This window comes from Pristis pectinata, chromosome 9 (assembly GCF_009764475.1).
Source record: "Pristis pectinata isolate sPriPec2 chromosome 9, sPriPec2.1.pri, whole genome shotgun sequence".
NCBI classification, from domain to species: domain Eukaryota; kingdom Metazoa; phylum Chordata; class Chondrichthyes; order Rhinopristiformes; family Pristidae; genus Pristis; species Pristis pectinata.
Genome location: NC_067413.1, coordinates 2,750,816 through 2,768,928, shown reverse-complemented (window position 1 = coordinate 2,768,928; position 18,113 = coordinate 2,750,816). Strand labels below are relative to the sequence as shown.

Genomic DNA, 18,113 nt, shown 5'->3' with positions numbered 1-18,113 from the left:
CAGCACAATTCAGACCCTTTGGCCCACAAAGCTGTGCCGAACATGTCCCTACCTTAGAAATTACTAGGCTTACCTATAGCCCTCTATTTTTCTAAGCTCCATGTACCTATCCAAAAGTCTCTTAAAAGACCCTATCGTATCCACCTCCACCACCGTTGCCGGCAGCCCATTCCACACACTCACCACCCTCTGAGTAAAAAAACTTACCCCTGACATCTCCTCTGTACCTACTCCCCAGCACTTTAAACCTGTGTCCTCTTATGGCAACCACTTCAGCCCTGGGAAAAAGCCTCTGACTATCTATCTGATCAATGCCTCTCATCATCTTATATACCTCTATCAGGTCACCCCTCATCCTCCATCGCTCCAAGGAGAAAAGGCCGAGTTCCCTCAACCTGCTTTCATAAGGCAATGCCTATTTAAGTGTCTGCCTAAATACCCCTTAAATGTAGTGACTATCTGATTCCACCTCCTCCTCCTCTGGGCAGCACATTCTAAGTATCAAACACCCTGTATACAAAAAAAACTTTTGAGGAGACACAAAGCACTGGAGGAATGTGATATTGATGACTTTCACAGATAGCAAAATAGATATACAACTGGGCAAGATGAAAACAGAACATAGCCGACACTTTTATAGATCTGAGGGGCAATACTTGACAAAACCATGCTGTTGTAGTAGACTACCTTGATTCATTCGTTGAAGATTGGAAGGGGAACAGTTAGCAAGAGCTTTCCACAAATATAGCACTTCTATGACAGCAAGCACACACAAATCTTTCGTGGGCTTCTCCTTCTGAAACCTTTCAGCCTGTACAAAAAGTAACAAAAAAAAAAAAAAAAAGAATTTTATATTTTTAAAAGAGAACAGTAAAAACAAAAAAAATACTTAAAAGTGCTTAGCAGATCAGAAAATCTGATGAGGTCATTGATCTGAAGATAAAAATTGTTTCTCACTCCAGAGATGCTGCCTGACCTGCTGAGTATTTCCAGAATCTGCAATATTGCTTTCTGAAGTCTCACTTTACAAGCACAAAGAACATTTCACAGTTTACCTGGATTTGTTTAGTGACTTTAATGCTCATTTATCCAGCCTTGTCATTGTTAAAATTAGAGGTTATGGTAATACAACGGTTAATTTACAGGACCAATGATCTGCAGAATTGAGTTCAATCACCACCTAAGCAGTTGCAGAATTTAAATTCAGTTAATTAAATAAGTCTGGGATGAACAAGCTAAGATCAGTAATGGTGACCATAAATTGTCATAAAAACCCATCTGCTTCACTAATGTCCTTTCCCATCTGGGCTACATGTGGCTTCAAGCCCACAATGAAGTTGATTTTTAACTGCCCTCTGAAATTATTTAGCAAGCTAACCAACAGCAAATGATCTGAGCTGGTACACACTGCACATCTGTGGCTGGTGAACGCATCCCCTGCAACGTACAGTCACTGATATCACACCTTATAGTGCCACATTAGTTCAAGTCCATTGTTGTCTTAGACACAGAGTATAAATGCCATGAAAATTAGCTTTTTGCAGCAGCAGCACAGTACATTACAAGGACAAACACAAGTTAAAATAAACTTAAATTAACACAAATTATACTTTATGTTTTTCTTGTGAATGCTGCTTATCTGATGCTATGTACCTGTGATGCTGCTGCAAGTTTTTCATTGCACCTGTGCATACATGTAATTTGTACATATGACAATAAACTCAACTTTGACATAACTTACACGTGTGCAGAAACAAACATAACGACACTAATGCAAGATTGAGGGAGATAAAAGATATAGTCAGAGGTAGTGTTAAGGTTTTTCAGGTCGGTTCAAGAACCTGATGACTGTGGTGAGTATTTTACACAGCATTTAGTATTAGGTTCCATTACCCATTACAATGTTCTGTGAAAATTAAAACAAAATTGCTGTTCAATAACTCACCTTTCGGAAGGAAAACTGCTCTATTTGATTATTCTTCCTTCTGAAAAGCTGCTGGACTTCTATAAATGCTTCTTGTGACTTGTCAGTCTCACCTGTTGCTCCCTGGCAGACTACCAAAACAAAAAACAGGTGTTTTGCATAAAGCAAGACTTTTGAACTTTATTGGATTAAATTCATTGCAGAACAAAAGATCGAATAAAAACATAGCACTAGAAGTACAAAAGCAATCATAAATTATAAAAACATTCTAATGAATTATATTAATGTTCCCTGCACTGTAAACCAGCTTCTCACTCATCGGGTCCCTTGGACTCACTTGGAGAGATTCTATCAGAGACTGTTTTCATTTGAAAAATACCTCGTCTATTTTCACAAAAATCCCTGCTTGAAATTTCGGAGAACTGCTGGTCCAGTGCAAGACAGTAAAAGAAATGAGTGTAAATAAAGAAATGCTGCTAGTGAAATCAATGCTTCAAAACAGGTAAGTCCCGAGAAACTACATCCCAGCTTTGAAAGAGGTGCTTATGGAGTGGAAGGTCTTAATACCTTCCAAAACTACTTATTCTGGAATGGTTCCTGCAGATTAGAGGATGGCAAATGTAACCATGCTGTTTGAGAGAGAAGGGAGAGAGGAAACACACAACTGCTGACCAGTTGTCCTGATATCAGTAGCATTAGGCATCTTCACCAAGGAGTTGGCTTGAATGAATAATTCAATTAGGCAGGCACGGTAGCATAGCGGTTAGCATAATGCTTTAAAGCGCCAGCGACCCGGGTTCAAATCCAGCCACTGTCTGTAAGGAGTTTGTACGTTCTCCCCGTGTCTATGTGGGTTTCCTCCGGGTGCTCCGGTTTCCTCCCACATTCCAAAGACGTACAGGTTAGGAAGTTATTGGCTGGCTATGTTGGCGCCAGAAGCGTGGCGACACTTGCGGGCTGCCCCCCAAAATCACTACACAAAATATGTATTTCACTGTGTGTTTCCATGTACATGTGACTAATAAAGATCTTATCTTAATTCAGCAATTTCTTGCCCCCAAAGAAAAAGGGACAGTTTCCTTTGGTAGAAACCAAATGTACCCAGCATGTCTACAGCTAAGACAACTGGTGACTTTTCATTTACTGACTTATTATATCACACTGGGTCCATAGTGACTTCCAGCAGAGCAAGCCCTTCAGTCCCAGTCCCCTCCCCTTATTTCCTCATTGTTCTGCAACTTATTTTCTCTCTCATGCACATCAACTACTTTGATTCTTGATAACCTACCAGCACATCCCAATTTCAGATGTGCAAGGAAACTCTAGCACCCAGTGGAAACCTTTACAGAATGTGCAAACTCCAAAGACAGCACCTGAGATCAGTACCAAATCACTCCTTCCTGGACAAACAACAGAAGGGTCTTCTGGTGTAGAAACAGTGTATGTAACAGTATATACAACAGTAGTGGAAGAAACATTGCAACTCATGAAGCATCAGCAGAAAGAAGAACAGAGTTAATGTTTGAGGTTGATGACATTTTAGCAAAGTACACTTTGTCATCTAATCTTTCCTGCCACAGAACTTTTTACTTTCCTCCCAGTTCCACATCTTAAAGTTTGTTTTATCAATAACATTTGCCAGTTCTGCAGAAAGATTACTGAATGAACCATCAACTCCGCATCCCTTGCCACAGATGTGGTGTGATCTGAGAACCTTTAGTAGTTAATTTTTACTGCAGGTTTCCAGCACCCACTGTGTTTAATCTTGCTCAATTCTACTCGATCATTGCTGCAGTAAACCATAGGATAACAATTTCAGACACTTCTGGTACGGCAGACACAAATAGATGCCCAGTCAAATACAAGTTCACTCTCACAGAAAAGCTACCGATCAGATTGTAAGATCTGAGGATGTTTCTCCTCTGGTAGATGATCATCAATTCCATCAGTTTAGCCTTTTGGGCCAGGGCAGACTTTTTCACCTTTCCATTCACAGAAGATGTATTCATTGCATCAATTCTCAATCAGCTACAAGTTGCCACACTATATACGCCATGTCCTTGCAGCTCCAGTCAAATTTTTGTTTTACGTACACTTCAAAACTCTGGGTGGGGTGCAGAATTGCATTTTAAATTGAATAATTCAGAGCTTGGCCAGTGGCTAGTGGACAGCAGCACTCTTCGTCCTCCCTAACAGAATTCTTCACGATTAGATGGAAGCCCAATCTTGCATAGCATCAAAGCATACACATTGGTAGTTTTTCCATGGAGCAGCTTGTCCAGCTGATCTCTGCCTACTTTTACCCTTTTGTGTCTGTTAACAGTCAGAATTTCCACGGAGACATCCTCTCTTCCAAATCTGCTCCTACTGGTGATGCAGGAAGAGGATGCACACCACCTCGAACGTTTTTAAGACGTGCCCTCTACATGTTCCACTTTCAAGTTGAGACCCTGCATCAGGACCTAATTCCTGCATTAGGTCCTGATGCAGGAGCTCAAACCGAAACATCGACCATCCCTCTGCCTTCACAGATGCTGCTCAACCCGCCGAGTTCCTCCAGCAGTTTGATTGTTTTGCTCCAGATTCCAGCATCTGCAGTGTCCTGTGTCTCAAAAAGGAGGCAACCTCTCTTCATGATTCTTCCAAGAAACGTGTGCTGGTGCTGAACACTCCAGCAGTATGCAGCAGAAGCTTCTTCGAAGATCAATATTACTTGGAAAAGCAAGTCCTTTTCTGTACTTACTTTGTAGAAAAGGGGACAATTAGCAATAGTCTAGATCCATCCATCAGATTGAAGTGAGCGGGTGCCTTTCTTGTTTAAAGCCTGCCAAGACCATTCTAAGTATGCAGATCCATTGTTTGAATAATAATCCATAAATTATTTTAAGAAACCTTTGAAGACACTGATTGGGGGAAAAACCCCAGATAAATCAGGTAAACTTAAAATGAGTTAATTTACTATGTTACTTTTTTTAAAATTTTATTTACAGCGTGGGAACAGGCCCTTCTGGCCCAACGAGTCCACTCCGCCCATTTTTTAAACCCAAATTAACCTATTCTTAATATCTGGACCTGAATTATGCAGCAACATGATGCCCATATTAATCGGCACACAATACAAATTATAATTGTAGAATGTATTTGGTCCTTTTCAAAATAAAAATTATGCAAAATTGTACAAACCTGCAGTCAAATATGCATAATAGCACTGGGACCACCTGGACTCGTTTTTAAGTCGTGCAAAAGACTTGTAGGCATCCTTGAAATTCATTTCTATCATGGAACACCAACCTGAAAATAGACAAGCAACTTGTTGAATGGAACGTTAGACCAACTGGTTCAATCACAGGTCTTAATCTGATACTTCACAATAACAAATTATTAAATAAAGTGCAAAGATACATCTACTCTATCTACTTTTAGACCACACTCTTCATAAACCAATTCCCAAATTAAAATCCCCTTCATCATTAACTGGGTTGACTTAATTCCAAACTTGTGTCACCTGGCATGCCAACCAAAATCCGGATCCACTGCCCAGTATCCATTTACTATTATTATTCCTTTTCCTCTTTCCCTCCCCACACAGCTACACTCAAGGTTATCCAGGAACTCAGAATACAAGTGCTACAAAAATTCAAGTCCTTCCAAGTATGTACCCTGGATGAATATTACAGTCTTACAAACCATAACCTCAGTTCATCCAGATACAGTATGGAGCAGGTCATAAATCATGCAGAATAAATGGTGCTTGTCAAACTTGGAAAAAAACATAATCCTGGAAAATAAAACACTTACCTATCTCATACAGACACACATGTTGGATTTCTCGCTGATCTACAGCAAGCTCTAATGCAGTTTGAAATGACATCAAGGCACTGTTAATTTTACACTGAGGAAGAAACAAAACAACGTTTTAAAAACCAAGTCTCTTACAAGGGTCCTAATGCAGGGTTGAGACCCGAAACATCGACAATTCCTCTCCTCCTACAGATGTTGCTCGACCTGCTGAGTTCCTCCAGCAGATTGTTTATTGCTGCAAGGAATTTACCTTTTTCATACTGCTTCTGTTGTCACACTAATCACTAACATCCTCATCCATATCCTTACACAACCAGTAGCATCATAAAGGTTGTATTTACAGTAAAACATACCACTGAAACATTATCAAACAAATTTTGACACTAGCCACAAAAAAATGATCAAGAGCTTGGTGATAGCCAGACTTTGAGCAGCATTAGAGGAGGGCAAAAGAGAATGCCGGCATCTCCCTGAAGTCTGTAAATAGTTGCTAGTGGAGACATTGGAGTCAATAACACTTGTACAGGAATTAGACATCAACACCCAGGCATGAGCCAGTCACACCCAGTGACCCAGTGCAACAGTGCATCTGATGTACAGGAGACTAGCTACACCTGTTGACTGGTAAATGCCCTAGAACATTTTTCCAAAGATCCAGGCTGCTGTGCAGCTGCCACTGATCCAAAACATAGAAAGTATGGAAACTGAATTGGCTGCTCAGCTCACTAAGCCCGTATCCTTCTACAGGCTGAACTTGATGAAGTCGCGTACTCCTGTTGCCATATGCTGGATCCTTTTGTATTTTTACTTGTCACTTGCCTCTTTTGACAAATAATTTCGCCTGTTTTCCACCGTCACAGAACTTCCCATTTTGCTCTTTCCTCCTCCATCCCTCTGTTCTGTCCTAGTGCTTGTGCAACAACTATGGTTACAGGCGACCCCCAAAGAATGGAAATTTGCCTTTACAGGATTCCCCACCCAAAAATTTAGGATACAGAATAAAATTCGCTCTCAGGGAATTTATGTGCAAAAAAGTAGATAGACAATGTCTTTTCCCCAACTCGCGTTTCTTGACACATGAGCAGATGGCGTGGCTTCGCATTATGGAAATCTGTGATACATAGAACAGTACAGCACAATACAGGCTCTTCGGCCCACAATGTCATACCGACCTTTAAACCTCACCTAAGACTATCTAACACCTTCCTCCCACATATCCCTCTATTTTAAATTCCTCCATATGCTTATCTAGTAATCTCTTGAATTTGACCAATGTACCTGCCTCCAACACCGCCCCAGACAGCACATTCCATGCCCCAACCACTCTCTGAGTAAAAAACCTTCCTCTGATATCTCCCTTGAACTTCCCATCCATTACTTTAAAGCCATGCCCTCTTGTATTGAGTGTTGGTGCCCTGGGAAAGAGGCGCTGGCTGTCCACTCTATCTATTCCTCAATATTTTGTACACCTCTATCATGTCCCCTCTCATCCTCCTCCTCTCCAAAGAGTAAAGCCCCAGCTCCCTTAGTCTCCCCTCATAATGCATACTCTCTAAACCAGGCAACATCCTGGTAAATCTCCTTTGCACCCTTTCCAACGCTTCCACATCCTTCCTATAATGAGGCGACCAGAACGGGACACAGTACTCTTAAGTGTGGTCTAACCAGAGGTTTATAGAGCTGTATCATTACCTTGCGGCTCTTAAACTCAATCACTCGACTTATGAAAGCTAATACGAACTGCTTTCTGGGAATGCAACCTCCCTGTAACATGAGGGTCGCCCGTACTTAATGGAAACTTTACCAGTTCCGGTGAGGGATCAGCCCAAGACATTAACTCTGTTTCTCTCCACACACGTTACCTGGCCTGCTCAGCATTTCCAGCATTTTCTATTCTTACTCTCTATAGACGCAAGATGTTCTAATTCTATATAAAAGCAAATGTAAATAATTTTCATACACAAACAGCTTTAAGAGATAAAAGTGGTCACCATCAAATGATACACTACTGCCTAGCTCTAAGGGTGGATCAGTTATGTAGTTAAATTTCAAATCACCAAAAAGGAAAAGCAAATTAAATGAGAAGGAAAAAGATGAACCTGGAAGATATTGCAAAATAGTAAATGCGGACGGAACTTGCTCCCACAGGGAGTGGTGGAAGCTTCTTTATGTTAGAGAATGTGCAGCTACAACTAGGTGGAGTATAATGCCAACTGGATCAGTTTGAGAGTTGTATACATAGCATAATCTGCATGAAGTGTTCCGACTTTGAAAATATGTAGTTCACGGATATTTGAGCAAAATAAAATTCTTACAGGTTAAAATTCTAGTTGAAATTGAGAATTCGATGCAAAATATACAGGAATAAACAAGCAGGAATTTTAGGTCAGACAGATAACATTGTCAAGAAAGAAAATGATTACCAAAGAGACAAAAGAAAAGCTCCAGTGACTTGGCTTCAATCCTGACCTCTTGGTGCTGTCTGTGTGGGGCATGTAGGTTCTCCCTCTGACCGCATGCCCCTCTGGCTGATGTGGTTTCCTCTCAGATCCCAAAGACGTGCGGTTAGTAGGTTAATTGGCCACTGTAAATTGTCCCCTAGTGTGTAGGTGAGTGATAGAATCTGGGGTAGCGGGAGTCGATAGGAATGTGGGGAGAATAAAATGGGAGCACTGTCGATGGATGGTTGATGGTTGGCATAGCCTCAGTAGGTCAAAGGACATGTTCCCATGAGGTACAACTCCAGGATTCTAAAGTGTCCATTAGGTGCATTCAGAGGAGTAAACCCATCAAAAACGGACAGGCTCGGGAATCCTTCTCTCTTGCTAAACATTGTGTTGTTTTGTATTCTCTTAAAGCATTAAATTTTAAGCACACAAATTTAAAACAGAAATACCTCCAATCGTTGAATTCTTCCCTTGAAAAACAGAAACAATGAAGAGTCTGGATAAATGGCTTCCTTTGTCTGCAGGATTTCCTTTGCTTCTCTCAAGCCAGCTTGGGCATCCATGCCATCCAAAGCAAAGAAAGGACGTACCACTGTGTGGTACCACAACAAGGCTAGCCTGATAAGGAAAGCAGAACAGAAAGATATGATTAGTGTACTTCTTAAATACTCTGCAGTTCCAGACAGGGATGCTTTCTGCAGGGTACCCCATACTCAAGGTGAAACCTGCAGCCATTATGAATGACACAATTCGGGAGATGGTGTAATCAAAATGCTCAACAGGTCTGGCAGGTAACTACAGGCCAGTGAGTCTTTCATCAATGGTAGGAAATTATTGGGAAAAAAATCTAAGGTACAGAGTGTATCTACACTTGGAAAGACAGGGATTCATTAGGGTTAGATAATTTGGCCTAGTTTGTGGGGAAACTCGTCTCAGTAATTTGATTGAAATTCATTGAATAGGTAGCTATGCTTATTGATGAGGGGAGTGCAGTAAGTGTTGTCTACATGGACATAAGATCTTTGACAAGATCCTACATGGTAGGCTGTTCATAAGAGTCATACAGCAGGGAAACAGACCCTTCGGCCCAACTGGTCCATGCTGATCAAGATTCCCATCTAAGCTTGTCCCATTTGGTCCAAAAGGTTAGAGCCTATGGGAGCCAGGGCAAGCTGGCAAAGTAGATCTATAAATGGCTTAGTAATAGGAGAGAGGGTGGTGGTGGAGGGTTGTCTTTCCGATTGCAAGTCTGTGACCAACGGTGTACCACTAGGACTGTGCTGGGACCTTTGATATTTGTGAAATACATTAATGACTTGGATGTGAATGATGTAAGGGGTAAGATATTTATTTATTAGTCACTTGTACATCGAAACACACAGTGAAGTGCATCTTTTCGTGTTACAGAGAATATGTTGGGGGCAGCCTGCAAGTGTCACCACTCTTCCGGCGCCAACATAGCATGCCCACAGCTCCAATCCTGTACGTCTTTGGAATGTGGGCGGAAACTGGAGCACCCGGAGGAAACTTATGCAGTCTCGGGGAGAATGTACAAACTCCTTACAGATAGCGACAGAATTGAACCCAGGTCACTGGTGCTGTAAAAGCATTACACTAACCGCTACACTACTGTGACGCCCAAGGATTAGATTTGCAGATTAGTAGATTTGCAGATAACACAAAAATTGGTGTCGTAGATAGAGAAAAGGTTGTCCAAGGCTACATCATGATATAAATCAACTGGAAAGCTGGGCAGAGCAATGGCAAATGGAATTTAATCCAGACAACTGTGAGGTGTTGCATTTTGATAGGACATTCACAGCAAGTGGGAGGACCCTAGGGAGTGTTAGTGAACAGAGGGACCTTGTGGTATGTCCATTAATCCCTGAAAGTGGGAACACAGGTAGAGAAGGTTGTGAAGAAGGCATTTTGGATAGAATATAGAACAGTACAGCACAGGAACAGGCCCTTTAGTCCATGATGCCTGTGGCGAACACACTGCTGAATTAAACTAAATCTCTTCTCCCTGCACATGAACCATATCCCTCCAATCTCTACATATTCATGTTCCTATCTAACAGCCTGTTAAACACCACTATTGTATCTGCTTCCACCATTACCCCTGGCAGCCTGTTCCAGGCACCCACCCTGTGTAAAAATATTTGTCCCACACATTTCCTTTAAGATTTTCCCCCTCTCGCCTTAAATGCGTGTCCTCTAGTACATGACATTTCTGCCCTGGGAAAAAGATTCTGACCGTCTGCTCTGTGCCTCTCATAATTTTATAAACTTCTGTCAGGTCTCCCCTCAGCCTCCGATGCTCCAGAGAAAACAACCCAAGTTTGTCCAACCTCCCCTTGCTTGCTTTCATCAGCCGTTGCATTAAATATAAGAGGACAGGCCACACTCAGAGTTCTAAGTGCAGTTCTGATCTCCACATTTTAGGAAGGACGTGATGTGCTTGAGAGGGTCCAGAGGAGATTCGGCAGGATGTCACTTGGATTGAAGGATTCGAGGGATCGGATAGGCTGGGGTTGCTTTCCCTGGAGCAGAGGAGGCTGAGGGGGACTTGAAAGAGGTACACAAAATTATGAAGGGGATTGATAAAGTAGATAAAAACCTTTCTCGCCACAGTGGGATGTCTAAGACAAGAGGGCACGGGTTTAAGGTGAGATAGGTAGTTTATAGGGAATCTGAGGGGGAATTTTTTCACAGCGTGGTTGGAATCTGAAATGTGCTGTCCAAAGACATGATGGAGGTGGATACCCTCACAACATTTAAGCAGCGCCTAGTAAGCACATGAATCACCAAGGCCAAGAAAACTATTGACCGTGGGACTAGTATAGATGGATGCAATGATTGGCATAGACATGCTGGGCCAAAGGGCGCACTTCTGTACTGTACAACTCCATGGCAGAAGCACTGCCCCCATTACTTCACACAGCTCTAGCACACAGTGGTTATATGAAATGAAATTGTTGAACTCAACACGGAGTGCAGAAAACTAAAAAAAACCCAAAAAAACTGCAGAGGCCAAAACCCTGTAATAAAAGCAGAAAAACAGGAAACACACAGGTCAGGTGACCCACAGAGAGGGGAACAGAGTTAGCATTAGAGTTACTGAAAGATAAGGGACTGTTCTTTCAGATTATGTTGAGCTCCATTGGAACAATGTATGTTTATGAAATTCCGAGAGGCAGCATGTGTGGGTGAACAATGAACAATCTCAACAGAAACTGGTGCGAGACATCTCCTTGTTGTCCCAGCTGATGGACAAACAACGTTTTAATCGTTTATTGTCTGCGAATGAAGTTTATAAAGTGACACCACAGAAAATATTTTCACTAGATTAAATATCTCATCCAAAGCAAAGGAAAATTAAGTAGATTAAAAGGTTCCCTGAATGCAGAAGTGGGAGTAGGATTTGAGGTCTCTCAAGTCTGTCTGTCATTCAATAAGATCACAGCTGATTCTGTACATCAGTTTCAGTTTTGCAACTAATACAACCAACATAACCAAGGACCCTTCCCACCGCAGTTATTCTCTCTTGTCCCCTCTCCAATACAAAAGCTTGAGAGCACACAAACATGTATCCTGCTGTTATCAGGATCTTGAACGGACCTCTCATACACTAAAAGATAAACTCTTGATCTCCCAATCTACCTCGTTGTGGCCGTTGTCTACCTTCACTGCACTTTCTCTGTAATTGTAACTCTATATTCTGCATTCTGTTTTTCCTTTTTACTACCTTGATGTGATGTATGGAAGGATCTGTCTGGATGGCACACAAAACAAAAGCTTTTCACTGTATCTTGGTACACGTGACAAGAATAAACCAATTCCAATTCTGATCATAACATCCCATAATTACTTTAGTGCCAAAAGTCTACCCATCTCAGACTTGGAAATACCATTGACAGTCCATAGGGGGGGGGGGGAGGTGGGGTAGAGAATCAAGCAGGCTGCCCCGTCCTGATGGTGTCAAGCACCTTGAGAGCTGTTGCTGCAGCATTCAGCCAGGCAAGTAGAAATTATTCCATTACACTCCTGACTGAAGGTCTGTACATAGCGTCAGGAGGTGAGTCACTTGCTCCAGCTACTGACTTCCTATTTTGGCTACAGTAATTGTGTGGCTACTCCAGTGGAGCTTTTGGTCAGTGATGGCCCATGATGCTGAAGGTGACAGGGTTAAAGAGAGAAGGGGTCAGGGGCTGTTGCTAACGATAATGACATTGATTTGTCAAGAGTAAGTGGTTAGACCTTCTTGTTGGAGATGGTCATTGCTTGGCAATTGTGGCATAAACGTTAAATGCCACTGATCAGCCCAAGTCTGAAATGTCGTCTAAACGTTGTTGTATATGGTCCTGGTCTGCTTGTAAATGGAACTGAACACTAATCACCAGGTGGGAAGGCCACTGATGAAAAGCTAGGTCACTGAACTGTGGAACTTCTGTAGTTGCCTTAGCCTAACGCAATTAGTCTCCAACAACCATAATAATATTCCTCTATGCCATCCAGAATATCACATGATTAATTGATCAATGATAAAACTACCAAGGTTGACTATTCTCTTTCATAACACTTAGTTCTTTGACAGAATATGTGTTACGGACTCAGTGAAAGTCCCTTTAAGATAGAGTGTGTGTGTATGTGCGTGTGGGGCGTGCTTACGTCAATAGAAGATAAAGGACGTAATGACGTTGTTGAAGAGGTTAGAAAAAGAAGAAGGGGAGAGAGAGGGAAGAGAGAGAGAAGGGAGAGAGACACCAGCCTGCTTGTTTTCTCTATCGATGGATGAGAAACAATAACTGTGTTTGCCACTGAAATCCATGTATGGAAGTTGGAAGTAATCCGGTGGAGTTCACTTTGTTGCTGACCTGTAGAAGGAAACAGGTACACACGCACATACACACACACACACACACTCTATCTTAAAGGGACTTTCACTGAGTCCGTAACATATGGAATAAAGCCAGTTTTAGCAAGTTACAGGCTTTCTTAGTTACTGGTACTTAGAGACAGAAAAACTAGATTACACTAAATTATTTCTTGGAGCATCACATCAATTTATTGCAAATCGACAACATCAGCAGCAGGGAAAAATATTAAAGCCCATCGTAGATATAGTAACAGGGCACTTATGACTTTACCCATAACATTAGGTGGAGTCAAAAAGGATTTCTGAAATGTAAGTAGCTTCAGATAAACCTGCTTGGTTTGAGGTTAGAACAAACAGTGAAGGCAAAAGGAACTAGTAGATACACTGCATTTAGATATTCAACAAAAAATACTGATAACATGTCATACAAGAGGTTTTGACAAGAAAACAGGATGTAAGATTAGGTGAAATGCATCAGCATAGTACAAGGACTGAATTGTAAACAGAAAACCAACAGTAGAATAAAATGGTTATTTTCAGAGTGATCAGTTGTAACTAGCAGAAGACCCAAGGATCACCATTTCTGCATTGAATCTTTAACACCGATATCAATGATTTAGATGCAGAAACTTAGTGTAACCTATTCAAGATTGCTTGCGATGCAAAACTAAGTGGGAAAGCAAGCTGGGAGACTGCAAAGGGGCAAGGACAGGTTAAGTGAACAGGCAAGTAGATAGCAACAGTATTTTTTAAGACATGGTGAGATACTAGGAAATGGAACTCAAACACCTGGGTGCCCATGTGAACAGATTATGAAGACATCAAGTGGTACAGTAAGCAATTAGAAAAGTAAATGACTTGATAGCCGTAATTGTGGAGGGAGTGGAATGCAAGAGTAAAGGGAGTCATACTGCAATGATATGGAGCATTTTAGGATTACATATCCTCACCCAGGGAAGAATGTCCTGACATTGTGAAATGAACATATAAATGCAAGTGTCTCTCTCTGTATGTGAAGTTCAAAATAAAAATACTTATACACCTACTCACGTAGCTAATGGAGCCTTCATGTCCTTACTTTCACTTGCATACATTAGAGAAGATAATCCCTGCAGGCGGTCTCCAGGAAACCCCAGCAAGTTGATGATTTTCAGCAGGTTGGGAGGTACCATTGAAATACAAAGATGGAAAAGCCCATAGCCAAAGCTGACAGCACCTTTCAGTCTGCTCAGTGACTCTTCATGTAAAGACATAGCAGGAATATGGTTATCATTTGCCCGATCGGATCTCAGTGATTCTTGAGACCTTTTTTTATGCAATAGCTGTAGTGCATCAATTTCAGTGTAACACTTATTATAAATTTTCCATGCTTTCCGGAGGATCCATCCACCTTTAATGTATGCTATAATTTGAAAGAAGAAAAAGAACATGTCAATTACAATGCTTGATTTTACATGCCAGCATTTATTCCCCATTGCTAATTGCCCTTCAATAGCTGACAGTGAGCTGTCTTTTTAAACCATTGCAGTCCTTGGTGCATGTGCCTTGGTGATTCAAGGGCTTGCTCAGATGTTGCAAGCAGGTACTCTTTTCAAACATCTTCTCAAACAGTGCATTCCAGACTTCAACCGCTCTCTGGGAAAAAAATAAAATCTTCCTTGAATCCCCTCTAAACCTCCTACTCCTCTGGTCTTAGGCACCTCTGCCGAAGCGAGAGGTTTCTTACTTCCTAGCCATCTATGCTTCTCATAATTTTACATTCCTCTATCAGGTCACTCCTCAGCCTCCTCTGCTCCCGGAAAACTCAGCCTATCTAATTTCTCCCTATAACTGAAACTTTCCATCCCAGGCAGCATCCTGATGAATCTCCTCTGCACCCTCTCCAGTGTAACAGATGGCAAGGATAAAGGAACTGGTGTTTACAAGTCAATGTGGTGTGTAACTGGGAAGGCAGCTTGCAGATAAATCGCTTTCCCATACATCTATTGCCTTTATTCCTCTAGATAGAAGTTGAGGGTTTGTGAGATGCAGTCAAAGAAGCCTTGGCAGGTTTTGGAGAAGATACACACTGGTTCGTCAAAGTTACTGGGATTGAATGATTAAAGCTGTAGATTAGGTGTTTTATCCAGATTGATGACAATTTCAAGCATTCCTAGAGCAGCCGTCATTCTGATAAGTGGAAAGTATTTCACCATAATCCTTACTTATGTAGGTAATGGAAAGGCTTTAGAGAATGAGGAACAGAGTTACTCATTGCTGGATTCCCAAAAACTGATCTGGATTCGAGTCTACAGTATTTACGTAGCTGGTCCTGTCAGGGTTAATTTGGACAGGTTGGGAGAGTGGGCAAAGAAGTGACGGATGGAATACAGCATAGGGAAGTGCGAGGTTATGCACTTTGGTGGGAAGAATAAAAAATAAAATTCATAAATGGAGAGTGAATCCGGAAATTGCAGGTGCAAAGGGACTTGGGAGTCCCAGTGCAGGATTCCCTCAAGGTTAACTTGCAGGTTGAGCCGGTAGTAAAGAAGGCAAATGCAATGCTGGCATTCATTTCGAGAGGACTAGAACATAAAAGCAATGATATACTGCTGAGGCTTTATAAGTCAATGGTCATACCGCATTTGGAATATTGCGAGCATTTTTGGGCCCCTTATCTAAGGAAAGATGAGCTGGCCCTGGAGGGGATCCAGAGGTTCACAAGAATGATCCCAGGAATGAAAGGCTTAACATACGAGGAGCATTTTGTGTCTCTGGGCCTGTACTCAGACTGCATCATTATCTGATGAGTTTGAACTGGAACTAAACCCGTCATCATGAAACTCTTCCATTCCTGATATAGATGGACTCTTGACCTCCCAATCTACCTTGCTGTGACCTTGCACCTTATTGTCTACCTGCGATGCACTTCCCTGTAGCAGTGATACTTTACTCTGCATTCTGTTATTGTTTTTTTTACCCTGTACTACCTCAATGCACTGTGTAATGAATTGATCTGTACAAACGGTATGCAAGACAAGTTCTTCACTGTTCTTCGGTACAAGTGACAATAATAAACCAATACTACTCTATCCCTCTCTCCATAAAAACAGCTGTTTTATTTCAGTTTAGTAAAAAGTTTATCAGAAGTAACACAAGCAAAAAGCACCTTTATTAATTTAAGTATAACTGACAAATACATAGAAATGTTAGGGTTTCTGCATAATTTTCATTTCAGGAGCATTTAATAAAAACTTTTCACTTAAACACATGATATACCTGAGAGTTCCTGCTTCACAAAGGAAAGTACAGCAAGATAGACCTGGCAGTCAGCGATGATGATTTGCCTTTGGAGCCGATCAACATCTAATGCAGTGGGCCTCTGCATATCAACCTGATGAATAGAAGGAAAGTAAGGTTAATAGGGTCTGAACAACCCAATTATCATTAGGTACAATTTTTCCTCAAAGGTCAGGTAACTGTGATGAATAGAAACAAACCCAGAGAAATTAAAGGAACACACAAGTTTAACGCCACCTCAACAGGGACATACTGCTGTCAGCAATATATATCTTCTGTTCTCTGATTATTTTGTACCTTGGAACTTACACTAGGCATATTTCTTTTTAATCAAAAATGATTCCAAAGGATTAATCTTACTGACCAATGAAGGGGAATACCAAAAATCTCCATCACCCTACAACTGATTCATATGAAAAGACTCAGCCGAGAACTCTGGCAGTGGAAATTGATAGTGGAAGCAGTCTTCAGTATACAGGGTAATTTTTGGCAAATTCAAAACATGAATGCAAATAACTCAGCTTGTTCACTTATGCATTGTAAGGCTTCTTCCTCTAATTAAACATAATGACTAATCAATTATTAAGAACTACGTGGGATTTGAAAGCACTGACTAGAGTTTTGTTCCAAGTACACAGTGCTTAAACGTTTCAGCTTTAATTGATATAAACTGAAGACATCTGTGTAGGCCCAGTATGGGGGGAATGGATGGGGTGTGGCAGGGGTGGTGAATGGAATTGGGGGCGGGGGGGGGGGGTTAGTGTGGAGAGAGATTTTTTAGAATTCACTAACATAGCTCTCTGCTGGTGATAACAACAGCCATGCATAACTGACATTTGCATTTTTGCTTCAGGAAGAGTGCAAGTCACTTTCAAATTCCACATGTAGAATACTAACCAAACCCGCTTGCTGGCGGGAGGCATAATAGTGAAGAGCTAGAGCTTGTGGCAAGTTATAATAATATGTAAACATTCCAAGTAATGTTACCTTGTCATTTCTGATTTTAATTTAGTGGTACTTCTAGACCAAAAATTGATGCACTTCTTGAAGCCACCCAACTCTACCTCACCATCGCCTCTCTCAACTCCTCTACTCTCTCCAAGTTGTCTGACTGCATGGCTGACATCCAGTAATACAAGGGAATGACACTGGTAGTCCCGAGAACTGGACTAACAATTCAGTGGCCAAATCCTATCAAGCAGTGGAATTTAAATATAGGGCTTAGGAACAAGCAACCAGTCTTCGTGACGATGACCATGAAAACTAACAGATGTTTATAAAAGCCCACCTGCTTACTAATGCCCTTCTAGGGAGGAAGCCTGCCACCTTTACTAGTTCAGTGCACAGGTGACTCCAGACATACTCCATGTGGTTGACTATCAAATGTGCACTGAGGTGGCCAAGCAAATCAACCAGCTGTATACCATAGAAATAGAACACAGAGCAGCACAGGAACAGGCCCGTTGACCCACCATGACTATACCAACCATGATGCAAATCTAACTAATCCCTTCTGCCTGTCCATGTGTCTGTCTAAATCCCTCTTAATCACCATTATCACATCTGCTTCCACCACTTGCCCTGGCACTACTTTCCAGGCACCCACCACTCTCTGTATAAGAAAAAAAACTTGCCTTGCAAATCTCTTTTAAACTTTCCCCCCTCACCTTAAATCTATGCCTTTGAGTAGTTGATATCTCCACTCTGGGGAAAAAGACTCTAACCAATTACCATATTTATGCCTTTCATAATTTTATACACTTCTTTCAGGTCACCCTTCAGC

The 18,113-nt window shown here is 41.5% G+C and overlaps 1 protein-coding gene across 1 annotated transcript in view; it reads right to left on the bottom strand.

Annotated features, from left to right (window-relative positions):
* Positions 1–18,113, bottom strand: part of ttc39c (tetratricopeptide repeat domain 39C) — a 52,345-nt gene that overhangs the window by 10,987 nt on the left and 23,245 nt on the right. The window contains exons 4-10 of the mRNA XM_052023630.1: positions 16,310–16,424; positions 14,102–14,453; positions 8,622–8,790; positions 5,723–5,816; positions 5,108–5,215; positions 1,946–2,055; positions 688–811 (exon numbers count right to left, since the gene is read on the bottom strand). Of these exons, the coding sequence (XP_051879590.1) occupies positions 688–811; positions 1,946–2,055; positions 5,108–5,215; positions 5,723–5,816; positions 8,622–8,790; positions 14,102–14,453; positions 16,310–16,424 (1,072 nt within the window). The remainder of the gene's footprint in view (positions 1–687; positions 812–1,945; positions 2,056–5,107; positions 5,216–5,722; positions 5,817–8,621; positions 8,791–14,101; positions 14,454–16,309; positions 16,425–18,113) is intronic.